The following is a 20,974-nucleotide window of genomic DNA, read 5'->3' as shown; positions in this document are numbered from 1 at the left end:
GTGTATGTGGGTACAAGAATGAGTGAGGTGTGACTGCCTTGTATATTTTTCCTGTTGCTGAGGAATGCTCCCTGTTGCTATCAGGAAGAAACGTGTGGTTGGGTGTCAGAGAGAGAGAGAGAGAGAGAGAGAGAGAGAGAGAGAGAGAGACCAGCAGGACATAGCTGACTTTTCTGAGATTGTCCAGTGCAGATGGGGATGGGGACCAGCAATTAGTGTACTTTGTTTTTTTGTTTTTTTAAAAAAACTAGGCTATCTTTCTTTAGTAGTTAGGCTGTTACTGGATGTAGCATTCAGAGAATATTGATGCATTGCATTGGTTTCGATGAAGTGGGCTCTGGATCATGAATCTTAGGCCACAATAATTTGCTAGTTCAATGTGTTAGAGGATTCTTGTTGTATGTTCTGCAACAGACTAAAATGTCTACACTTCTTTGATTTGTATTTGATCTGAGATGAAATGAGGCTAACAACTTAACTTTTTTTTTGCTGCTTAATAAAACTTCATTTAATAGAGTAAATTCAGCATACAGTGGTGCCCCGCAAGACGAACACCTCGCAAGACGGAAAACCCGCTAGACGAAAGGGTTTTCCGTTTTGGAGGCGCTTCGCTAAACGAATTTCTCTATGGGGTTGCTTCGCAAGACGAAAAAATCTTGCGAGTTCCTGCGGGGTTTTTTCGCCTCCCCCCCCCTTTCCTAAGCCGCTAATCCGCTTATCAGCTGTTCCACTGATAAGCCGCTTAACAGCTGATTGCTAAAAGCCGCTAGACCGCTAATAGCTCTAATCCGCTAAACTGTCAATGGGCTTGCTTCGCAAGACGAAAAAACCGCTAGACGAAGAGAATTGCGGAACGGATTAATTTCGTCTTGTGAGGCACCACTGTAGTGATTTGTTCTGTTTTGACAAGGAACTTATTCTGATGGGAAAAGAAGAGCTGGGAAAGGGATAGCTAGGTAAAGAACTTCTGCTACATGAAGTGAGTGTAGAATTTAACTCAGGGCAATTTAAACTTCCATATTTATGGATGTTCCAATTTATTCCAATTTATGAAGTTCCATATATCAATAATCATTTTTCTTTTCATATTCATTGAAATGTGGGGGCATGTAATGTAAAAGTGAATTCCATCTTCTGAAGATGGTTCTCCAAGACATCTTTTGAGATAATGTACACTGGTACAAATCAGCAGGTCAGTTACGCCAAAGCTCTGTAGCAGTTTGTAAGCAGTCCATGCCATCTGCACTGCACCATAGGTCACTGCATGGGATTCACATAAATGTTCAACTGATACTCAGACTGACTGATCAGAGCAATTGCTGGTCAATATTCCAGTTCATTTCGCTTTGGGAGACCCTTTCTGCTGTGAAAGTACTGTTTGGGTGCTTCCAGAGAGTGGCCTTATACCACAGAATAGGGCCTTCAGATCTGATTTGGTTGGTTGTCCATTTGACACATTAGCCACACATTTCCATTTGCAGTCATCAATGTTCATTCTGTTCTGCCGCTTGCCATCCACCACATTGGGCAGAGCTTGACAGAATGTATCTGAGCTAAGTTTTGTGCCACTCCTCCCACCCTCCCCAATCTCCTTTTTCTAGTCTGAATATATGTGTATACAGGTATTTCTGAACCTATGTGTGTGTGCATCTTTTAAAGAAATAAAAAATCCCAAGAGCACACATTACCAGTCTTATCCAGCCATTTATCTGGTTTCACAATGAGTAAAATGGAGGAGTGTGCTTTTTTGCGGTAGTGAGGGCCATATTCATTTTCATTTGTTCACTTGATTTTTAGTTTTTAGCACTGAGGTGAGATTTACCATAAAACTCACAAGAGTGAGATTTACCATAATACTTGGGTAAGAATGATAAAGAGGTCTTCTGCAAGACCTCCATATTAAACATTTTTTTAAACCCTGGTGTATGTACTCTAATTCGTCTCAAAGGCAATCTCCCTACATGTTGTGAAGGTACTGAGAGACTAGATCCTCCAAAACAGGCAAGCCTTCAGCATGAAACGGTACTGGGGACCACTGCAAGTGAAATGACTAGGGATGTGACAGAGACTACCTAACAAAATGCCACCATGTAATAAACCACCCACCAAAAGCTAATGAGCTTTCAGACCAGAAGTGACTGAAGATGTACTTAGAGGTTACCGATAATTTTATGTATATTTTCTAGGTTAAGGGGAAATCTGTATTAAATATAAAAAATGGGCTGATGGTTTGATGACAATGCCATGAGGACACTCTAAAAAAACTTGTGTTAGTGATCAGCACCAGGTCCACAATAAACTTCCCATCTAGAAACTCCCCTGGAAAGAAATAAGTTGTTGCAGTCTTGGCCTGTCCAAAGAAAGGGTTCATCCCTTCTTCCCTTTGATATGGCCCTGATCTGGATCAGGCATCCCTGTGCTATGTGATTGTTTACTAAGTTTACTAAGTTAGAACGGGGTGGGAAGCCTCTGGTCCATGGGCCAGATGCATCCCATCAGGCTTCCCTATTTGGCCTGCAAACTGCTTTGTGCACACCATGCCCACGCGGCCTACACCTGATGTCAATTGCAGGGCAGGGAGGGGTGGGACTTGGCTGATTTAAAGCACCCAATCACCTGATATCATTTGTGACATCAGGTGATCAGCAGATGGGCAGCTTTGCCCACCTGTCAAATTTGGCCTGCGAGGAAGAACCTGATAAGTGCGGCCAAGGGTGAGAGACTATTAAGAGTTATGGTCCAGCAAAGAGCCACAGTGTCTCCATCTTTGTTTCAGTCAGTTTGTGTCCGACAGGCCTTGAAACCCAAATTAAAATGACTATAGACATTAGGCTCAAGCCTTGTGTATAATATATAATTATCTCATGTTTTGATAATTTCAAAAGAAGACATTATCAGCTGCATATGAAAGTATGAAAGTGGTAGTACATGGAATCATCCACAATTGCTAAAGCAGATTTTCCTCCTTTTTCCTAATAGGAAGAATTGTCTAACCAATGAATAATTAGGTTGTTCTGTAGGTCACACAGATTACACTTCACATTGCTTGATCTTCGTTTTGTCAGCTTGGTTGTTTTTATGTTTCTCATGTTATCCAAGACCACTTTACAAAGGACAATGTGGAAGTTGGAGATGAGATCTTAGGGCGTATAGCTGGAAGGAAGTGTTCCTGGAAGGAATTGCTTAGAGAAAGTAGGAAGCACCAGGCCTTGGCTCTGAGATTTGAGTTACTGCTATGTATTTGTGCTTAACTTTTTGGTGACCCCTTCACTGTTGCTGCTATGAAAACCTTCATTCTCCAGCAGGTAAAGTGTTGCCCCTCGTCCCAATCCTTTGTTAGTACTTTGTACCTGTATTCTTATTCACAGGGCAAGAGGAAGCAGGATGGTACTTGTGTACTTATTTCTTTCATCCTTCTAACTGTAAAAGCTTCAGAAATCAGATGCCCCCCTTTTAGCTTGTTTTTGGTTTGTTTGTTAATACTATGCAGTAGTAATGTTTTATCCCCCTTCCCCCACCAAACTTTTTTTGGTCTTTAACTGCCCCCCCCCCCCCCCGGTTCTCTTTCAGTTTCCTTTCTAAAAACCTATTTTCATTTTTGGAGGTGGGGAACAGGGGGATTTAGTGAGTATGATGGTCTCCTTCCTAAAACCAGTTCTTAAGGGTCAGGAACTTTGCGACTCCTTCTGTTTAGTCCAAACTTCTTGACTTCAGTTTCTTCTGTCCAATATACTTGCCTTTCAAATGATCATACTAACTCCAAGCTCAGAAATGTGTTAATCATTTTTTATTCCTTTTGTGATGATATAGTAGGTTTTAGTTGTTTAAATCATTTTTATGGGGATACAGAGTTGGTACCAGAATTATTTGATACCAATAAGTAAAGTAGTTTAGAGTGAGACCTTGCTCTTCATCTAGTTCCTGGTGGCATGGAATAGTGTCTTTTGGGCATGTACATATGTTAAATATGTGGGATTTCCCTAAGAACTTTCCAGAAATGTTGATGCCGCAATGCCCTGTGTTCTAGCTGCTGGCACATAGTTTTTTATCAGAGTTATGAGTCATTGTAATATTGGTTAGTCTTTTATCGTTTCGTATTGACCTTCTCCTGGATAGCATTTGTTCTCGTGTATGAAAGGGTTTGTTTGAGTTATATTGTTTCCCCACATAAGGATTTATATTGAATTCATTTGTTCATAGATTGCCTATTCATTTATTCCATCTTAGTAGGTGATATCAGGGTTTATATGATAAGATACTTACTCTATCTTTCCCCATGATAAATACATGGATTCCTTTTGGTGGGGGAGAGTGGTTCTTTTCTTCAGTTGTTTTATGTTAACCTAGAAAATCTGAGATGTTTTGCAAAGAAAAGATTCAAAATCATTCCATAATCATTTGACTTTAGAATATACAGGCGTCCCCCCACTTACATTTGGGTTATGTTCTGGGGCCCTCGTGCACATAAGCAAAAATCACGCAAGTGGGGAATACTCTCTAAAAAGCTCTCTCTGCACATAACTCTCTCTTAAACTAGAGTTAAAGCACTGGGTCCACTTGGAGGCTAGAGGATGCACAGAAAAGGGGTGGTGACTTGCTACCATGTATGTCAGTTGCTAGGCGGGGAGGCTGAGCAGCCTAAACAAAGCCCTGCTGTGCCTCTGGTCTCTTTGGGGCTTCCTCTGCCCTCACTGAAGTCCTCTTCAGGCTCTGGGAAGAATCTCCTCGTGAGTTACGGGGACTCTCTAGCACAATCCTGCCATTTCCTGGTTTGAGTCTACTTATTTATTTATCAGTGCTGCTCGCATATGTGGTCAATCGCGTGTAAGTTGGAGGGACGCCTGTAGTTGTTTGATTGTGGTATTCAGATCAGAAATTGTACTAATGCACAAGCTTTTGATGTGGTAAATTTGAATGTGATAAAAGAAGAGCAGTATTTCCTTGGTTGTTACTTCTGCTTCCTTATTGCAGAGGGAATAGAAGTTGGACTTCCTGGCATTTAATTTTTAATATCCATAATTAAATTTCTGCTAGTTTATATAAGAGTGGAATATGTATCTGCTGTTGCTGATGTACAGGCGAAATCTGAAACTAAGCCTGTCACATTGACAAAGGATTGAACAGAAGTATTTAGGCTCTTAAGATGGTGCCTGCCTAATGCATCTTCCTTTGGAACGTTCTCTAAAGCAAGAACTAATGCCACCAGCAAAGGTATAGGTCAGTGTTTAACGGTAGAAAGAAAAAAGAATGAGTAAAGTTTAGCATTAGTAAAAAAAGGATTGTTTAGTTGAGATTTCTACATCGCAGGGGGTTGGACTAGATGACCCTTGGGGTCCCTTCCCGCTCTACAATTCTGTGATTCTGAGTGTTTTTTTCCCTGCAGCTCATTGCACATTTCCTTTCCTCATGCCTTTGGGAACATTGTACTATATCCCTCAATTTTTCTTGTCGTTTTTTGAACTCTTTGTTTTGTCTCTTGCCCGTCCGGTTTTAGTTCCTGAAACTAAAGAAGTGGTGAGCCACAAGTACAAGACGCCAATGGTGAGTCATCTGCTATGTCTTCTGGTTATTTCTCAAAGGTTTTCTTATCATGTCCACCCTGTGGCATTTCAGCATTCAGACTGCTCTCCATCTTGCTAATTTTCCAAGTTAGACAACATCACTTCAATGGAAGCTTCTGGGGAAGTATGGTTATGATCAGTTTCAAAATGAAGAGAATAAAAATAAAGACTGAAGGAATTTATAAGCCTACAGGTTTTTGTGTGTATTCTGATGATGGGTTTCAGCTTATTTTTGTGTTGAACTTCAGAAAGCAAACTAGGGCTTGTGCAGAATTAAGTTTGCTGAGAGAGAAAGCGTAAGAGAGAGACTAGCAAAATTTGATGGTTTACATTTTATCTGATTACTTCAACTATAAAGTATAAAATAATTGATTTTTTAAATACATCAATCAGCATCTAGAAAATGGGACAACTACTAATTAATGTTTACTTTTCCACCCTATTTTCCAGAAACTAGGAGGATTTGTAGTTTGAGCTAAAAAAACATGGGAATCTTCAACTCTATAATTAACTTAAAAGTCTTGTATTTAAGATGCTACACGTACTGGCTTAGGGTCACTGAGAACATATTAATGATTACCACTTGAGATCTTTTGAATTAATGTGAAAACAAAATTTTTAATAATTGTCAGGTGTATATTGAATCAGATCTCTTAAGAGTTTTAAAACTGTTTGATTTGACCCTCCAACAACAACAACAACAACAACAAAAGACTATATCCAAATGAGGTTAACTTTTCCCCAAGAAAACAAAAACAAAAAACTGTGAGATTGTATTAAGCATGAGAGCAAGTGCATATCTACAAAATTACACCTTCATCGAAAATTTTACTTTTTTTTTAGTAAAACAATATAGTTTCAAATAAATCATTGGGATCAAAAACACCCTACATTGTATAGGATATAAACCCACAAGAATGGTGTGTGGGATCTAATAGACAGTTACAGAAGACTGGCAGAAAAGTTTTCCCCCCCCTGTTGGGGTACATTTGATGCTACCAGTTAACAGAGGATTAAAAAAATATTTAGACACTGTATAAGTATGTTTGTGTAGATGACAAAGTCTAGTGGTTAACAATATGTTTGGGCTATGACCTAGAATAAGAAATAGACCTTCCACATACCATTTTCACCCTGTGTATAATATTGAACCTGTAGGTGGAATTTTGGTATCATTTCCTTTAAACATTACCTCCATAGATCTCCTAATGCTTTGCTGCAAACTCAAACGAGTTGTTTTTTTATTGCATAAAAGTCTTTTGCGGCTAGCCAGAGTCTGGATGGCACATAAAATGGTTGCACTCTTGTGTAATTAGTACTTTCACTTTGTGAAGTCATCTACTCAGGATGAAGACAGATTTAATACAGAAACATGATGTTTGTCAGGCACCTCAGTTGCAGTGCAAACCCAGCTTCCTCCTAGTTTTGCAGCTCCCCTCCCAATATTTTTACTGAGTTTACAGTTAATAGGTATTTATGATACAAGTGACCACAAAAGGCATGAGAAATTCAGAAGGGCATCATACCTACTCAACTGTGATCTTACAGATGTGTACATGAAAGATGGAAAAACAAAAGCAATTTTTACCACAAACAAACAAACAACAATAATTATGCACTAGTTTTGCAGCTGAAATGACATATGTGGATATCAGTGAATGGAATGCCAACCTTGCCCCTCCATAATGCTTCAAGCAAGCTGCTCCCTCCCTGCCTTTATCTTTTGTAAAGCACTGCATGGTTGTTCATTTAAGCACTGATTCATCTCTTGATTTTGCTTTGCCTCCATAGTAACAGTAGGGCAGTCTGACCTCTGAGAATGCACCACCTTTTGGCAGCAGACAAGGTCTGGCATCCAATTCTGTCATCTAGGAGGCAGAGCTTCCGCTATTCCAAGACCAACCTTATCTCAGTGGCATAAGGCAGGATCCCTCAGGAACGCTCATAAAGGGCTTCCAAATTAGATGTCCTTCCTATCATAGAATTTAATAAGCTCCATGCATAAACAGTTTACGCAGAGCCATTCTTTATAGAATTCAACCTTGAAGAGCAAAGGTATGTTTTAAATCAGGGCAGTCCAACTTTTCATATCAGCTGGGCCACAATAATACTTTGACACAGAACTCTCAGGCTACACACTGCCTTATTGCATGGGGCGGGGGGAGCAAGGCCATAATATGATGCCCCCCCCGGCACAGCCCTCATACTGCCTCCCCAAAACAGGGAAAGCACAAACTAGGATTTGGGAATGAGGATGAAGGACTCTAGGACTCTATCAGAGCCCTCACGCCTCCTTCCCAAAGCCCAGCCTCACCCGGCTCTGGGAAGGCAGCACCGGGGCGGGGGGGGGGCACGCTAAAAAAGGCATTGAGGGCCACACCTGAGTGCTCCATTTTAAATGCAAGTAAGGGCATTGCGGATAGGTTCCACAGCTGGAAAAAGTTACACCTGTTATTGCCTTAATTTATTTGAGGCTGAAACAGTGGGCATTCTTTAACCTTAGATGAGTGGATGGGATAGATGAATCACCAATTTCAAGGCATTACATCTCATCTATTGGAGCTTTCTATAATTGTTCTCGAAGTAAAGGAACTCTAAGGTATACAATAAATACAGTCCGGAGACCTTTAATTACTCAAACCTTCACTGTTGTCTTTCCTAATGTCTTCTAGGCTCATGAGATCTGCTACTCCGTATTGTGTCTCTTCTCTTATGTGGCTGCAGTTCGTGGGAAAGAAGCAGAAAGCAAAAGCAAGCCACCTCGCCCAGTCTCCAGCTGATCAACACCACCACTGGAAATTCATTGGCCTGTAATACTCCCTTTTCTATGGCTGTTATTGGAGCTCACATAACCGTCTCTTATGAAAACTTGTTTGTTTATCTATGGCCCTGCAAGTCCCCTTTACAAAAATCAGACTCAACTATTCATTTGTGTGCTGAAGCTGTTCTTCTCCAGCACTTATTGGCATCCTTTCTAGAACTGAGTGTGGTCTGCTCTGGCCATGCTCTTGGAATTAGCTGTCCCAGACGATTTGCTCACATGAGGTTCGGCTCTCTTTCTTTTACAGTGATACCATTGTTTGACTTTTTATTTATTTATAGAATCAAGCCTCTGTTTTCATATTTTCTGTTATGTAGGCGATGAAAGCAACTCAGTGTTGCCTGCTGCTGCTGCTGCTAATGTGCTTTACTGTACATTATTTTGTTCCTTGCTCTCCAGACTTAACTTTGTCAGCATGGAATTCCTTTCACACAGCCCTTTTTTGTCTGCAAGCTGCTCCAACCCATTCCACAGAAAGGCATGGTTGTTTGAGAGTGGAAGCAAAACTACACACATGTCTAGTCATTGTGTTTTCAGAGGAATGGGTGGAAATCAAGGCACAGGAAGGATGATGCAGTCCAGTGTGCATGTACTGTACATATTCCTTTAAACAGGAGACTAACATTTTGCTGACATTCCAGTTCAGTTCCATAGTACATGCTCATAGTGATAGACTTCTACATGGTAAACGTCTAGAATTAAGTGAAGAAAGGCAACTCTCTACCACCACCACCACCACCACCACCAAAATCAACACAGTGCTATTGGTTAAATCATTACATACTCACATAAAGCTTCAGTATTTAGAGCACCCTATAATTCTGTTGTATATTGTTGGAAACACATCAAATCATAAAATGGTTGTGAGGATGCAAATGTTTGTCCATAGCACTGTATATCCTCATTCCAAGTCTCCTTTTAGCCATTGCTTCTGTCAAATTGTACATGTATATTAAAGAATTTTGCAAACACCGTGCTACTGTGCAATGAAGCCTCCCTCCCAGGTAAAGTATCATTTGATTTTTTTATTTCTAAGTAAGCTGGAAAATGAATATTTAATATGCCTTTTATTTTTTCATGGATTGTACTGGACTCTAATGCAAACACACACCAGGGTACTTGAAGGAGAGCATCTGCAGTATATAACAAACTGTAGAACATCTGACTGACTTCTCTGACTCATATTGGAGTACCATATGAGTTCACAGGGTTTATTGGCAATCTGCCTCCAGAAATCATTGGGATTGTTCCATTCAGCTTGGTCTGTGTGGCTGTTGAATGGACTGTGTATTATGAATGAGTTGCCAGGGAGGGAGGGAAGATGTACATATTTCAGCCCCACATCTATTTATAGAAAAGTGTACAGTTGTGTGAATGTGAAAATAAACTACCATTAAACCACCTTGACTCTTGTGGTTTGAACTGCATTAGTTTTGCTTACTGTTTAAAATTTAGTGATTTAGGTTTCAAATAAAGCCAAAACATGTGACTGAGGAGGCCCTATATGTTTATATACTAATAGATCTCATTATCTAGCCCCAGTGGCGTAGCGTGGGTTGTCAGCACCCGGGGCAAGGCAAGTAATTTGCGCCCCCTAACCCGTGGATTTGCGCCCCCTAACCCGTGGATTTGCCCTAACCCCAGATGTTGCGCCCGGTGCGGCCGGCCCCCCCTGCACCCCCCACGCTACGCCACTGTCTAGCCCAAAGATCACTCTCCTTGCACAAGTGGGAGGAATAAGCAGGCTTGAGAGAAATCAGTCATATGAAATGATTTCATTGTTAATTCAATAGCTAACAATAAAGGCAAAGCTGGCAAATATTTTATACCTGCATACATTCCATATGATACTCTCAGCATAATTTTGTATAATTTTTAATTTTCTGTAACAGTTTGTATTATGTATTCCATTGGCAGTTTGGGAGCTTCAGAGAGAGAGAGAGAGAGAGAGAGGGAGGGAGGGAGGGAGGGAGGGAGGGAGGGAGAACTTCAGATTTGTATTGATTTTTATTGAGTTTTACTGATGCCTCCCCCACTTGCTTCACCCATGGATTGTAAAGATGGATTCAGGGAATAAAAGCCATAGCATACATAAAGAGAGTCTATGTAGGAAGTTGAGATATTGCTCCTGCTTTGGAGTTAACTCTGTCTACATACTTCGAAACATTTTTTTATCTATAACTGTGAAGGTTGCAAGCTTGATTTTTCTTACAATAAAACTTGAGATAGCTATGAAGCAGAATTTTGTTTCAGATTCTAGTTTTGGTCTATTGTGAATTAAATAGTACAGTACTAGCAGTTTGTTAGTTTGACCTTCTCCTTAAAAAAAACACAATTTCCCCTGAAATGTTGCTCTTTTATCTGAAAATTATACAGAATATGTCATTCTAGGTCTTCTGGGATTTTGGAATGGATGTTCTAGCAGCAACTAGGCTGCAAATCCTCCATATTTTGTCTGGATTCTATCCCATTCTCTTCAAAACAGGGTACCCACAAAGGAGGACAGTACTTAAAGCTTATGGCCATGTTCTGAAGTGTATTGTTGTGAATCTTTGGTTGTCTTTGATCATAGGAAAGGAAGGCTGTTTTCTGGCTTGTTCTTTTTCTTTGGACTGTTACATTTTCTGTCTTTTATTAAGCCTGGGTTAGTTTACTTTCTTGGACACTAGTTGTCTCTATTTCCCTTCCTACCCTCCTGAAGTACATTATTCTCAGTAAAGTTTGTTGGTTATTTGCTGGCTGAGTATCTTAAGTACGGGTTATTTTAAGACTTTCTCTATTGTCCGCCTCTTTGCTTGGGCATGCCAATTCAAGCTCAGGGATAACAGATGGAGGCTGCAATAGCACTTTCAATCTTTCACCACTTCAAGTCATTTTAGGATGTGGTCCTTATGTCACACAATGTATGGTCTTCAGAAATGGGATCCACTTACTCGACTGCTTTGCTGTCCTAAAATAGATGTCTCTGCTTTGAGTGGCACTTCAACTATATCAGCAGGGCTTAAATGCATCTGGGTTTCCTCTAAGAAACATAATATGGAGTCCATGTTGGTGTTGCAAAACAAGTGAGATTATGCCTGCTAGAACTGACTTGTGAGTTTTGGCAACAAAACTCTTCCTCAGGCTGAGTGTTCAAGAAAAGTAAAAGCAAAAAGGATGAATGAGAGATGCTTCAGTGCAAGGTACAGCATTAGCCTGGCCCTTCTTGTCTGCAGACTTTTTAAAAAGTCTTAATGCTGGTAGAAAGTAGCAGATGGGGGCAGTGTGATATTTTCTGAGAAGGATTAGGATTTTAGCCTTAATCCAATTACAGTCAAACCATCTAACCTGGGTTTCAATTTACACCAAGGCTGCAGGGATAAAGCAGTAATGGAAGATTGGTTCCATTTCAAAAAAATAAACAAACCATAAAAGGGGGGGGGGGAGTGTGTTCAGGATAATGTGTGAGAACTATTTAGAAATAAATAAAAGGAACACACATTCCTTTATACTTTGTTTCAGAGCCTTTGGGTGACTTGAAACTCTGTGATATATTTTGAAAACTGAATTGTGTAAAAGCAATACACTCTTGGTCCAGGAACATTACAGACCTCAGAATTGTGGCATTCAAAACAAAGCCCTTGTCTCTAAATAATATTGTAATTTTCCTTCTCTGTTCTGTTCTCACATTTGAAAAGGGGGGGGGGAGCATTACCAGTTTGAAGGCTTGATTGAGGAGATAAAGGGTGCTTCCAGGCTGGGCTTTAATCTGCAAAAACAGGTCATTGATTACAAATTTTCCCTGGAAAATTCAGATTAAATAGGGAAAATATGGGCTGGCATTTTTTATGCCAACAAAGTCATGTGAATGATGGGGACGGATGGACAAAAAAACACTGCATGCCAGAGGAGCACTGATACCACAATAAAACCCTTTGGTTCTTGTATAGATTATAAATATTGGGTAGAACTGTGCAGCTCCAACTCCTGGGTTAGAGGCAAGTGGACAGCCCTCCTACTAATTGCATGTCTAGACTAGTTCACTATAATGTTGACCTTGTCCTGTGTTTTTTGAATTGTTGTCTTATTTGAGTTTATTGATATGTTTTCTAACAAATGGTTATGCATTTTGATGAGAAGTTGCTGGTTGATGACCACTTTGGGCACAGTTAACTATTGAAAAGTAGTGTTACTTTAGTCTAAATCAAAATATAGGTACAGGGCACTGTTTGGTGGTTCAAAAAGTGTCCAGACCTTAACATAATGAAGTCTGTTAGTATTTTATTCAGTTTCAGGAGTGGAAAAAAATAATTTACAGCCAAGGGTAAGCCAGGCTGGAGCACATCTAGGTTCAGAAATATCTATTTTCCCCCATTTCCTGAACATACTCCTACCCTGGGAAGGTTCTGTTACTCAGTATCAGGGGTCGGCAAACTTTTCTGCAGGGGGCCTGTCCGCTGTCCCTCAGACCTTGTAGGGGGCCCGGACTATGATTTTTTGGGGGGGGGGAATGAATGAATTCCTATTCCCCACAAATAACCCAGAGATGCATTTTAAATAAGAGGACACATTCTACTCATGTAAAAACAGGCTGATTCCTGGACCGTCCGCGGGCCAGATTTATTTATTTTTTTAAAAATATTTTTTATTAAGGATTTTCTTGTTTTACAGAAGTGTAGTGCCTCGTATTTTTTTTTCCTTCTTCCATGTAACATTTTTTCCAATCCATTTCATTTGTTGAGGCATTAGGGGGAGAAGAAAACAGAAAGAAAAAAGAAAGGGGGTGGGTGGGGAGAGGGAGGATGGATGGGGGTGGGGTCGGGTGGCGGTGTTTCTATTATGTTTAATGTATGTAGAGGGGCCAGATTTAGAAGGCAATTGGGCTGGATCCAGCTCCTGGGCCTTAGTTTGCCTACTCATGCTCAATAGCTTGCAAAAGCTGTATTTTAATATTCGTGGGTTGTAATAAAAGGGATTATCTCACTTGTCTGGTGACTATGTTAGTGGCACTAACAACGGCTTGGAGTGGGGAAAAGATTTAAACTGGGGAGGCCATTCCTTATCCTCCATGTAATATATACTTTGCATCTTTTTTAAATAAGTGTTCAACAGCCCTGATTTTTTCTGTTCACAGTTGAGTAGAGCAGCTAAATTTCCCCTCGATAAAATTCTTAGCCCTTTGTGTATATATGAGTGGCTGGGGAAACCCAGCCAGATGGGCGGAGTAAGGTAAAGGTACCCCTGATCATTAGGTCCAGTTGTGGTCGACTCTGGGGTTGCGCGCTCATCTCGCTCTATAGGCAGAGGGAACCACCATTTGTCTGCAGACAGTTTCCGGGTCATGTGGCCAGCATGATTAAGCCACTTCATAAATTATTATTATTAAAATTATTATATGGAATTTAAAATACTTTATGGATCCTGGAGATTATCTAACCAATCTACATAATATGAATGAACTGGTATGCTTCAAAGTTTCCCTTCTAACATCCAAATGACAATGACTGTAAATAACTAGCTATCCAATTCTACAATTGAAAGGCTTATGTGTTTGTTAAAAATGTTGCTAGGGCTATATAAAACTTTATCAGTTGTAATTAATTTTTTTTTTACAGTTCTTTAGGTTTAAGTGATTATCTATTTAAGAAACAGAAGTGCAACATTTGGTTAGGGTAATACAGCAGTTTCTCTGTACAGTTGTTTAAAGAGTGTCCATGTAAGGAAGTTGTTAACCAATGGCTATTTCGCTTGTGCATGTAAAATGAGCTAAAACTGGTGCAGGAATTGGCTGAGATGCAAAATGATTGCCTTATCACTGTGCTATGGCCACAGCAAAATGGCATGTTAAGTGCCGAGCCGAGAAAAAGCTTTTGAGTTCTGCCAAGAGCGGTTTTCTGTATATCAACATTTTGTAGGCATCACTAACACCAGCCAAAGAGGAGAGGAGAAAAAATAAACCTAGAGGAGTTTCTCACAGGTCCTTTGTTTACACCTACAGCTGTGTTGGTACAAAAGAGAACTGGCCAAGGATGAGTTTTCTGTACTTTTCCATTAGGCATCTGCAGAACTGTTTAATGCAATAGGCTTTGCCCACCTACCTAGTAACAATGTCTCTACAGTGGTGCCCCGCAAGACGAACGCCTCGCAAGACAGAAAACCCGCTAGACGAAAGGGTTTTCCGTTTTGGAGGCACTTCGCTAAACGAATTTCTCTATGGGGTTGCTTTGCAAGACAAAAAAATCTTGTGAGTTCCCGTGGGGTTTTTTTTGCTCCCCCCCTTTCCTAAGCCGCTAAGCCGCTTAACAGCTGATTGCTAAAAGCCGCTAGACCGCTAATAGCGCTAATCCGCTAAGCTGTCAATGGGCTTGCTTCGCAAGACAAAAAAACCGCTAGACGAAGAGAATCGCGGAACGGATTCTTTTCGTCTTGCGAGGCACCACTGTATGTCAGTATCACATACACTCCCAATTCTGTAGTGCCAAGACTTATTTAATGGCATATATAACGCCCATAAAATAGGGGCTGATTCTGTCTGTGTTGTACCAGTGGAGCCTCAGAGGTCCTTCCTTACTCAGGTCCCCATCTCAAAAATGAGACAAGTTGTGAGTAGATAGGGTTTACTTTGTGGTGATGTCCCAGATTTTGGAATTCCCACCCAATAATAATAATTTTATTATTTATACCCCGCCCATTAAAAGCTTCCCTAAACAGGGCTGCCTTCAGATGTCTTCTAAAAGTCAGATAGTTGTTTATTGCCTTGACATCTGATGGGAGGGCGTTCCACAGGGCGGGTGCCACTACTGAGAAGGCCTTCTGCCTGGTTCCCTGTAGCCTCACTTCTCGTAGTGAGTAGTTAGTCTTGCCTGGAAAACTTTTTATTTTCACAGGCATTTTAGATTTGTTGGTTTAATGCTAACTTTTACTGTTTGTGCTGTGGCTGTGCTGTTCAATTGATTTTTTATTATATTTTCAAATTCTATTTTAAGTTGCTCTGAGAATCCTTGGCATTGAAGAGCTGAGTAACAAATAAAAGGGGGGGCGGGAATCATAGGTTAGATGCTAAAGTAATAAGTAGATTAGCATTCCTTTCCATACCTTTTTGTACAGTTAAAAATGTAACAACACTGAAGAAAAACTGTTTCCTTCATAATCGCCAAAAAGATACCCTGGGGAGGTGGCCTCTTGCAATATAAATGTTATGTGAATGTAATCAATCAAGACCATTCGTACAACTTACATGAAGGGTTATTGACCTAAATTAGAATAAATAATGTATAATATAAGCACAAAGGTGAATGTTTTATCAGCACAAGTTCTCTGCTTGCTCAATGGAATGTTCTCCTCCTCCATATACTCTCCCCAGTCTGTTTTGGTTGAGTTCCCCAAACCCTCTGGAGCAGAGGAGGAGGAGGACAGGAAGTCCCATCGTACAAGTGGAAATTATTGCTCTGATTGAACAGCATTCTACTAATGAGGCCTATCTTGGATTGCAACCTTAAACATTTTGTTGGAATGTTATGATTTACTCTGGTAGAAACTAATGAGGTATAGCTGGATACACACCTATATCACCAAAAGCTCTTGTTTTAATGTTTGTCATTCTAAATCTATTTCTCATTGTTCTAGAATGAGGAAAATAAGCTACAGTGCAGATTTTCCTGTGCCTTTAGTGCAAGGGAGGGATCTACTCAATCCTGTGTTGCACAGAGTTGCTCTTTACTTCTGACTGCCGCTTTCTTGTTTTGCATTTTGTATATTGAAACCAATTTTTTTATCAAAACATTGACAGCTAGTGAAAAGAACACTAGAATATAAGCTTGAGTGAAGCAGGAGACTTTCAGAAAGAAACCACTGTGAATTTTATTTGTTTCACTGTATTAAACTATAATTCTTAACAATAGGTAATGATACAATTATGTTTGGCATATTATGCTACCAAAGAAAAAATTAACCTGCATAACAGAACCAGAAACTCTCAAAAAGGGATTGTGAGTGGAAATCAAGGGTACTGATTTAAGTCTTTTAATTCAGACATTAAGTGTGGTGCTTTTAAGGATGCTGATGCTTCTATTACCACTAGTATTCAGTTGTTGCTGAATAAGTGACTATCCTGGAGGAGGCTCCTTGCAAAGTGCTGCCTTATCCACAAGAGTGTCTCCCTAAACTCAGAGCTGTGTGCACAAAGTGTGTGTGCTAGGGCTCCTCCATTTGGGATTAGTGGAGAAGGATGTGCTGGTGCATTCCACATGCACATGTGATGGTCTAGAGCAGGCTGTTGAGAATTTTTTGACTAAGCAGAATTAAGAATTTTGTGTTGCAAGGTTTGCCTGGTTTTGCTTGGCAACAAAATATTCTCTTTTCCCCATTGCACACTTGACAAATGAGACACTGAAAGACGAGTAGATACTTAGATAATCTCAGGTTGTCTTTTATTCACTATTTTCTGCATTTCTGCTATGACCTGAAAGACAGAATGAAGGATTTAGTGCTGCAAGCAAGCATGTATGATGTTTCAACAGTGAATTAATACTTCCCCCTTTTTTTACTATAGATATCATGACTCCTACATTTTCATTTAGCTAATAAATTAGCTAATAAATTAGACTACTGCAAAGCCTAGTCTACATGGAAAGTAGAATGAAATAGTGGAGAGAGTGGTGCCATTTCAGACTGCAAGTGGGGAATGCCATTCTTGAATACTATTCCACATATAAAGCTCCCTGTAAGCAGAATGCTAATACATCAGGGCCCTGTCCCTTCTGTATGGATTTTCTATTTGCAGAGAGATGTAGCTTTCGTTTGCTTGTTTTTTGGTGTAGGGGAATATTAAAAACGTGCCTTACACGTACTCTGAATTAGTCTAGTCTAGTCTTCTACCTCATTGAATGGCATCTGTAGGCACATTCTAACTTTCCTGAGAGTGAGCCCTACAGGAAGCATAGGGCTAGTACAGCTTGTGTTTCTGGGAGCCAGAAGCCAGAATTTGTAAATGAGTAGAAGGTTTTGTGTCTGGTCTTTTATCTCTCTCATTCTCCATCCCTTTGCTGCTAAACCACCTGCTTCAGAAACATCTGATTGCTACAGAATTACTTGCCTCCACATCTGGACTCGATGAAAGCCATTAGTTCAGAATTCTACTGTGGAACTGCAGAAAGCAAAAAGAGAAATACTACTTGACAATGCTGCAACCAGACAAAGTGTATTTTCTTCTTAACAATGACTACTAACTTGAGTGTCCCTGATCCAGAGGACTGTGAGCTCACTCACTACTGTAACTGCATTTCTCATAATGTTGGATTTAGCTAGGTAAAACTGTTACAGCACAATCTCTCTGTTTTTATTTATTTATAAGCAGAATTTCTATACTGCCATATTATAAAATATCAAGGCAAGTTGCAGCAACAAAATACAAAACACCATTAAAAAACAATATATATAGAGAATTATTAAAGTGAATAGTTAATTGAACCCCTGCTAAGAAAGGCATGGGCATAGCAGGGGGCAGCTGCCCCCCCCCAAATGAATCAAAATCAATACAAATCTGAGTTCTGCTCCCCCAACAAAAATCCTGGCTATGCTCATGAATAAGTATTCAAGAGATGCTGGAAAGTCAAAAGCGAGGGTGCATCCTGAATCTCTGCTGGAAGAGGGTTCCACAGCTTGGGACTGGTGATATTAAATGCTGTAGCCTAGCTGAGGCCAGCTAGGCCTCTGTAATCTGGGGGACAGCCAACAGCTCCTTCAAATATGGGAAGACCCTTCTACCTTGTGTGTGGGTAAAGTACTGTACTCTCCACTACCCATCATGTTTTATCCTGACACAGTCATCTTTATCCAGCAGTTGACTTGCTTGTGCTGTGCAGTATGTGGGATGTCACTGGATACAGGTAAGGTGGCCTATATAATATATGAATGGAGTGGGGTCAGCATAATTGAATACTGTCTTTCTCAGACCTTTATTGCAAATGAAGATGCACACAATACATATCCATGTATGCTGCTATGCACAGAAAATAGACAAAGCCCCGTATACATTTTGGGAGCACCGCCCACAGCTTTGTTCTCTGCATGTTGCTACAACCCTCTTCTGTGGATTGGAATTTGCATAGGAAAGCTCCTATGAAACAATGCTGAAAGCTATGTAAGCAAAGTTCTACAATGAGTAATATACCTACCTGGCTCCAAGACAGACTAATAAACTGCAAGGAAGCATCTAATCCAGTCAACTCTGCATAGGTTGTGCTCAACATTCACTCTTATGAAACAGCTTCATTCCTACTCGAGTCATGGAAGAAACATTGAAGCTGTCTTTTGACCCCAAAGGAACCCCACTAGTTAGCTATTGTTGTTTAAAGGGACCCCTCAAATGTTGGAGAAACTTTTTTTGCTTAAGCTTAGAGTACTGAGTGTGTGGCATCCTCCTTATTACCTCTGACATCCAGCCGGCACTCTATTTCAGCTTCACCACATTCATTCACAGCCTTGCAAGTGTAGAGGCCTCCATCAAATGGGCTGGGCTTCCGGATTTCCAAAGTCAACACCCCATGCTTACTAAACATGCGGTATTTGGCATCTCCAGAAAGGTCCACTTTGTTTTTGAACCAGAAGATTTTCGGCTAAGTATATGATAATAGGAAAAGCAAAGATGAAACATGGGGTGAGGGGTACCACCAACTGAGAGACCAGTGGAATACCTACATTTCTTTGAACCTTGTAAGAGACAAATGTTTCATCTGAACAGCTTTGTTCCAAGGAATACCTTGCAAAGTAAAAATTATTGAAACATGCAGCTGAAGAAGACCTGGGGATCTGCTGAGGAGGTGGTTCAGGCCCACCAATGCCTCCAAAAGGGGAGGGGAGTCCATCAGCATGAAAGTCCTCTTCCTATTAGCCCTCTTCAGTCAACAGATGCCACAGGACTTTTTCATTGGCTGTATCCAACCACTTTCTATTATGCGTCAGTACTGTTCCTGCAGTCCACTCTAATTCCATCCCCTCTTCTTTTCTTGCTCCTCTCCACACAAGGTGTGCAGGCTCTCTGCTCTTCCTAGACATGTAATGTTGTAACCTGCCCTGGCACCTGATAGTGAAGGGTGGATTATAGCAGCAGCAGCTGCTGCTGCTAATATTAATGTCTAGGCTGACTTCTGGTCCTGAAATATTGCAATATCAGCACATAAGCTCGCTGCAGGTAAGAGTATTTCACCTGCTCTCTCTTGAGATCTCCCTGCTATTTAGCAGCTCTCAACCCCACCCACCCCATTTCTGGTCCACCTGCCTGTAAGCCCCCCCCCCCGCGCTTCAAAAATATAATTTATTCAGCCAAGTCAACTGGAAGAAGCATTATTTGCTCACTAAGGGTACCAATGGCATTATTTGCTTACTAAGGGTTCCCCTTGCTCACTTAACTGCATATTGAGAAAAGAGGTGTGTGTACCTTTGGGCTTCCTCTTACAGCACAGCTGAGCGTAGCATTGTACCCAGAGATCACGGAGCGATCTGGAAGAGGGTGAGTGAATTTTGGTGCTTCAGAGAAATCATGTTCTTTGTAGTTGGGGGGTTTATAATCTGTGCCTGTAGTTTAGGGTGGGTAGAAACAAAGTCAGACGCACACTTCTTTTAATCTTGCCCATGATTTAACATACCGGTAATTTTAAAATTGGCAGCTGAAATTATACTGAAATATTAAGAACCAGGATGATATCTTCTGCCTGTCCTTCAGATTTTTTTTTTTTAAGAGAAGGAACATCCTCTAAGGTGTTCTGCTTCTCTCTCTTGATATATCAGCGAGGCAGCAGCCTTTATTTAGCACATGAGTAGGAGAACCTAATATGAATGGGTTGGGAGCTCCAGGTCATTTGCCCTTTCCATCTTCTATCACTGCATCCCCCTTCATTCCAGGTCTCCTGCCCTCCTAGCTGAAAAAGCAAGAGGGCAGGAGACTCCAGCACTTCCCACTCCTAAATTCCTCTGCGCCCCCCCCCCTATACCTCTCTGCAGCACGCACTCACTTCCCCTGTCCCACTCCTTGATGCTGGCTCTCTTCTCCTTTTCCCTGTAGGAATGAATGCTGGCCATTTACATCTAGCATTTGGAGCATCAATAGGACAGGGTCTCATCTGATTCCTATCCCCTGTTGGCTCTAGCTATTCAGAATCACACTTGTTTAAGGTCTCCTTGGCGTGGCAGAAGGTTCGGAACGAGCTAATATTAGCTGTTACTCTTCCCACATGGTGCTTTCACACATTCCTCTAACATCATGCTACAATGAACTTTGGAATTTTTTGAAATTCTGCCATCTATATTTATGAATGATAAATTTCAAGGCCAAATTATACCTTGCATTACAGATTATGAATTGGAATGTTTTAGCCTTGTTTGCATTTGCTGATTGCTGTGAGTTTGGCAGGCAACTATCAAATACTAATGATTATTGCATGTTACTTATCAAATAATTTAAGAACAAAAAGTTCCATTCCATGTCAGCTGTCAAAGACCAAATACAATGGTGTGCTAATCATCAAATACCACCGCTTTTGAAAACTACCTTCCAAGAAACCTGTATTATTTCAACACATATCAAGGATCTTGTCCACTTGTCTCATGTCTAAAA

At 40.6% G+C, this 20,974-nt stretch overlaps 2 protein-coding genes and 2 long non-coding RNA genes across 39 annotated transcripts in view; 1 reads left to right on the top strand and 3 right to left on the bottom strand.

Annotated features, from left to right (window-relative positions):
- The window catches only part of MADD (MAP kinase activating death domain), an 83,051-nt gene extending 73,268 nt beyond the window's left edge, over nucleotides 1-9,783 (top strand). For all 36 annotated transcript variants that reach the window (XM_081855428.1, XM_081855427.1, XM_081855421.1 and 33 more), the window contains 2 exons: nucleotides 5,495-5,541; nucleotides 8,234-9,783. In XM_081855428.1, coding sequence (XP_081711554.1) covers nucleotides 5,495-5,541; nucleotides 8,234-8,341 — 155 coding nt within the window. In that variant the 3' untranslated portion in view covers nucleotides 8,342-9,783. The remainder of the gene's footprint in view (nucleotides 1-5,494; nucleotides 5,542-8,233) is intronic.
- Nucleotides 246-2,983, bottom strand: LOC309339007. The gene is made up of 2 exons (XR_014155137.1): nucleotides 884-2,983; nucleotides 246-502 (listed from the first exon to the last, which is right to left on the bottom strand). It is a non-coding gene; the product is annotated as an uncharacterized lncRNA (long non-coding RNA).
- LOC309339006 lies at nucleotides 8,258-12,131 on the bottom strand. The gene is made up of 2 exons (XR_014155136.1): nucleotides 10,073-12,131; nucleotides 8,258-9,906 (listed from the first exon to the last, which is right to left on the bottom strand). It is a non-coding gene; the product is annotated as an uncharacterized lncRNA (long non-coding RNA).
- A 4,062-nt stretch (nucleotides 12,132-16,193) lies between these two features.
- Nucleotides 16,194-20,974, bottom strand: part of MYBPC3 (myosin binding protein C3) — a 76,472-nt gene continuing 71,691 nt past the window's right edge. The window contains exons 30-32 of the mRNA XM_081856565.1: nucleotides 19,799-19,935; nucleotides 18,791-18,977; nucleotides 16,194-17,506 (exon numbers count right to left, since the gene is read on the bottom strand). Coding sequence (XP_081712691.1) covers nucleotides 17,496-17,506; nucleotides 18,791-18,977; nucleotides 19,799-19,935 — 335 coding nt within the window. The 3' untranslated portion in view covers nucleotides 16,194-17,495. The remainder of the gene's footprint in view (nucleotides 17,507-18,790; nucleotides 18,978-19,798; nucleotides 19,936-20,974) is intronic.

This window comes from Podarcis erhardii (genome assembly GCF_964252035.2).
Source record: "Podarcis erhardii genome assembly, chromosome: 1".
In the NCBI taxonomy this organism is placed as follows: Eukaryota; Metazoa; Chordata; class Lepidosauria; order Squamata; family Lacertidae; genus Podarcis; species Podarcis erhardii.
The sequence above is the reverse complement of the archived record's forward strand: the minus strand, read 5'-3'. Positions and strand labels throughout refer to the sequence as shown.